Genomic DNA, 4,783 nt, shown 5'->3' with positions numbered 1-4,783 from the left:
ATCACTCATTTCAACGTACTGGTCACCTACGGCGTTAGGTAAGTATCTATTAGTCACTAAGTGTTGATAATGTGTTTGTTATTGTGTTTGGGTTTATGTGTATAATTATCTGACTTGTAAAAACATACTGTTAAGCAAATATTTCCTTTTAGAATAAAAATTAAGTTAAAACGGTTTATTTCGTTTTTCTATTTATAATTACTATTTAATTTTAAACTTTTATTGGGTTTACAACATATCTATTTTCTTATACATAAGTTACAAGAAATTTGATGCATGTATATAAATATGTTTACCTTTTGAATACAACTATTAAGAATTAATAATAAAAAATAATAACATAATGTAAAAAAAGTCGGATCAAATACATGCCGTTTCTCATCACTGTTTCAACAAAACTCTTATTTCAGCTCGCTTACATGGGTCGAATATTCTTGTTGAGCATAAAATAATTCAACTTTGGTTCATAAAGTTCAATTTTTATATCTTCACTAGATTTTTTTGTGAAATTAAATTCATACTGCTAGTACCTTATCTTCAGTTCATTACCCATAAACTAGATGAGAAGCTTTTTAAACAAACCATTCTACTTCTTGTTTTAGTGCCTGTCAAAATTCAGCCATTTTCCTTACCCCAAATAATAGAAGAAGGAAAAACAATACAAATTACCTGTGGTATAGAAGAAGGTGATGATCCGATCGAGTTCAGCTGGTTTAAGAACGGGAAGGTCCTTCAATCAAAAGAACAATGGACAATTCACACCATTGGAAGGCTGTCAGTTTTTATTATAAATAATGTGAATACGAAACACATAGGAAACTACACTTGTATAGCAACTAACCCAGCGGGGACGGATAGTTTTTCGTCAGAACTCAAAGTTCGAGGTAACACTGTTCTACCACTTTTGAATATTTGTTATCTTGGACTACATATTCACGCGTTTTTAGCTAGTGTTTTTTTGTCCAATAGTTTTTATAATTCTACGGTGATATTTTCAGTCATCAACAGTAAAAGTAAATTATTGAAGAATTTGTTTTTGTTCTATCGTGTAGATCTTTAATAGACCTTTCTGCTTTATTTCTTATAATTTTTTATTCAGATAATTCTCTGGCCATTAGTTGCTTTGTCAGCACCAAAACTATTTTATCTAATTTAATACCAGTTAATACTGCGCACATTACAATGCTTTGTAATTGATTCAACAAACATTTTAGTTACAAAAATAGATGTTGTTTTTAATATTTTCTCGAAGGAAAGCAATTTCCAAACGACTTGCCAATTTCTACCCATTATTGGTCGTTAATTAACGATTACTACTGTTGGTTTTACCACAATATTTAGGTAAATATAAATAACACAAATGTAACTTGAAAAATTTCTGAGGTGTTAAAATTTCGCTTGTCTGTCGTATACTCAAAATCCGTTAGGAGATATCCGTTAATGCTTTATCTATTTAATCAGGATCGTAAATAGAAATAGAAATCGAAATAACCCCATTTGATAATGTAAAACTAAAGAGAAGAATTTCATTATATTAACTAACTGCTTTTCTTTTATACACTTCAAGGTTCACCTCGTTGGATACATGAACCTCAAGACATTACCGTTGGCATTGGGGGAAGAGCTTTCATCAGATGTTCGGCTTCAGGATATCCAAAACCAGAAATACGTTGGAAAAGAATCTTAGGTAGATCGAATGAGTCGATAGTATGTGTATTACTGAAAGAAATCTAATGTTACTTTACATCATTACTACCATTACTCAGATTTTACTACCTGGTAACTGATGAATTTTCTTTTATATTGAATTTCCATTTTATAATATTTTATGTAATTACTTAACTCATTTCTTTAATTATTAATATCGTCCTTTATTATACTTATACACATATATCTTCATAAATGACCTTATAAAAAATTCTTCTATTTTCATGTAGAAAATTTTGTTTCAAATTCTTATATATTATTATTAAATTAATTCAAAACAACTAGTTAAAACACAATAGACAACTATGTTTGAGAGAATTTTCTCGAATTATTATTATTTATATCTTTCTATCTTGTGTAATGGGAGGAATTTTCACTTAGAACATATCAATATATAATATTTATAAAGATGTTATACATGTATATGTATATATTTATATGCATAGATGTGTGCATATGTGTAAAATGACTCGTGTTAATACAGTAGTACTTTCTAAAAAAGTATTTTTCCTGTCACAGTTTACATTTTGGATTTCAGGGGGCGGGGTAGATGGTGGCTTTGTGACGTTACCAGAGACAGGTAGAGTCAAAATGGATAAAGATGGCGCTCTCGTCATCGACAGTGTTCTGTCGGAAGATGCAGGTTACTATAGTTGTGAGGCATCGACCGGAGTCGCAGCAGACATAAATAAAAGTGTACTACTAACTGTAAGAGGTGAAAATACGAGTTTCTCCTTTTTCTTATTACAACGTATCGTCCGTACTTTCATGTAGACCAAAAAAATGTAACTCTTCAGCATATAAAGCAGCGAAAATTGAACTGTATGACTTTTGTAATCTATACATTCGTACAAACATGGTTTATTAAAGAAGCTACAAACGTACTATTTTTTCATCATTGTGGCTATTTTCAAATGTCATAAAGGTATATGCATATGTTTGGTAATGTATATATATTACATATTCAGACCATATTTGATGAAGGGGAGGTAGTAAGGTGATATTCCTAATCCTTGGTGAGTGTTTTACGAAAAATATTGTGTGTGTGTGTGTGTACATATATATATACATACACTCATACATACAAACACATATATACAGATATATGTGTGTTTATGTGTCTTGAAAACATAACCATTCATAGTTTGCAATTCTTTTCTTTGAATCGAACATATAAGTGATAACTTAATTCACAAAAGTTGTTACATGAACGTGATATCATAATTTGAAAAAGTATATGACACATTTGTTTATGGACATAACTAAACATACATAAGAACCATATTGACATTACACCACACATCTCCCTTGTGAGTGTTTTTACAGTCCAGATCTATCTGCAGTGGCGCTGCTGTTCCGACATAAAGATTGATGGCGGATTGAAACACTATTCTCTTACTAGTATGTAGTTGCCTTCTTTGATTAATTGTGGAATTACGCTACGTTATGAACCTCGAGATTTGTAGATTACAACACCAATTTCATACACATGTACATCGAATATTATTTAGCACATGGCTAAAACCTTGCTGATAAATTCGACCGCCATAAGTTTATCTCATTCAGTGTCTGCGTGTATGTTTTAGCTTAGTCACAGCTGGCCGTAAAACTTTGGACGGAAAAATATCGTGTAACTTGGCGGGAAAATCATGACCCACGCGCTGTTTTCTCGAGTTCCTGGGATCTGCAATAGAATGGAAGTGACAGTGTTTTGTATCCTGTGTTTATTGTTATTAGAACGTGTGTATGGAACAGGTAAGGTACATTTTTTAGTGGTTCGTTTAGTACATACATGTTAGACTTGTATTATGAAATGCAAGAGTAAATTATGTTTAAACAACTAAATGGTTAATGTAAGAAATATAATTAGAACCAAATCTAACCAATTATTTGACGTTTTGCTTGGTTTATTAACTTAACTCAAGTAAAAATCAAACTCAAATTCGGAAAACAACAATATTATATAGGTTACCCAAGAAACTTTAGATGATAATGTTTTTGTATTTTGTCTCTAGTTTCACTGGCAGAGTTATTCAATATTTTTCATACTTATTAATTAGTATTATAGAATTAATTATATGTATATACTTTCTCAAAGGTGTACCAAAACTTCAACCCTTTATTTTCCCAAAAACGTTGAATGAGGGCCAAACTGTTAAGGCAATTTGTGCACTTATAGAGGGAGAGCGACCTTTGCACTTTCAGTGGCTGAAGAATGGACATCCAATGATACAGGTTCCTAAAGTGACCATTAAAATGTTTGAGGATTACTCCTTGTTGGAAGTGATTACTGTTGGAGAAGATGATATTGGAAATTATACATGCATCGTTAGAAATAATCATGGCTCAGACCAGTTCACTGCTCCTTTAACTATTCCAGGTAAAGTTTACTATTTCTTTAAATATTCACCATAATTATAAGACTACAGTCAAGAATTGGTGGTTTTGTCACGCAAATTATTATTTTATCATTGAATATAGAGCTTTACTCCCAGTTTGCACTTCGGGTTATAGAAGTTTTTAATTCATTTCTATTAAGACTTCTTGAACCTACGTGTTTTTCTAACATCTTTGTGCATAACTTCAAGCAAACAAATTCTAGCATCATGAGCTTTATTCATGATATCTCACTGTTTTCAGATGTATTAATTAACAGTTTTTGTTTTTTTCTTAAAACCACGATCATTCAGAAATAAAGCTTGCAGTAGCTGATAGATTTTTTTTAATAATGCACATGAATCTAGTTTGTAAATTGCTTGAAATAAAAATAATAATAACTACAATTATTTTGCTTAATCTAAGTTTAACACTTTAAAAGTTGTTCATTGAAATATAGCGCCTAGACCACTACTGTGCCTGTACTAGGCGAAATGCCTTGTCAGCACTGGACATTGTAGTAGTGTAGTTGACGTATTATAGAATATTCTTCTTAACTTAAGCTCATAGGTTCTTAGAATTTGTTAATAATGCATTTTGTATTAATACATTTTGCTATTTACACAGGCTTGCGATGGTTTTATTGTCTTGAAATTTTTACGTGTTCTGCAGTAATTCCTGTACACTTAATCCGAAAATT

The 4,783-nt window shown here is 31.1% G+C and overlaps 2 protein-coding genes across 11 annotated transcripts in view; both read left to right on the top strand.

Moving 5' to 3' along the window:
• LOC111083784 (Down syndrome cell adhesion molecule-like protein 1 homolog) overlaps window positions 1-2,591 on the top strand; it is a 3,508-nt gene extending 917 nt beyond the window's left edge. Inside the window, exons 2-4 of the mRNA XM_022380479.1 lie at window positions 603-884; window positions 1,568-1,687; window positions 2,246-2,591. Coding sequence (XP_022236187.1) covers window positions 603-884; window positions 1,568-1,687; window positions 2,246-2,481 — 638 coding nt within the window. The 3' untranslated portion in view covers window positions 2,482-2,591. The remainder of the gene's footprint in view (window positions 1-602; window positions 885-1,567; window positions 1,688-2,245) is intronic.
• Window positions 1-4,783, top strand: part of LOC106475196 (Down syndrome cell adhesion molecule homolog) — a 79,747-nt gene that overhangs the window by 44,557 nt on the left and 30,407 nt on the right. Inside the window, exons 1-2 of one of the 10 annotated variants that reach the window (XM_022380447.1) lie at window positions 2,784-3,462; window positions 3,806-4,087. The exons of the other annotated variants lie outside the window; for them this stretch is intronic. Coding sequence (XP_022236155.1) covers window positions 3,357-3,462; window positions 3,806-4,087 — 388 coding nt within the window. The 5' untranslated portion in view covers window positions 2,784-3,356. Of the gene's footprint in view, window positions 1-2,783; window positions 3,463-3,805; window positions 4,088-4,783 lie in introns of those variants that run through there. 10 annotated transcript variants of the gene reach the window in all.

Source organism: Limulus polyphemus, unplaced genomic scaffold, assembly GCF_000517525.1.
Source record: "Limulus polyphemus unplaced genomic scaffold, Limulus_polyphemus-2.1.2 Scaffold145, whole genome shotgun sequence".
NCBI lineage: Eukaryota > Metazoa > Arthropoda > Merostomata > Xiphosura > Limulidae > Limulus > Limulus polyphemus.
The sequence above is the reverse complement of the archived record's forward strand: the minus strand, read 5'-3'. Positions and strand labels throughout refer to the sequence as shown.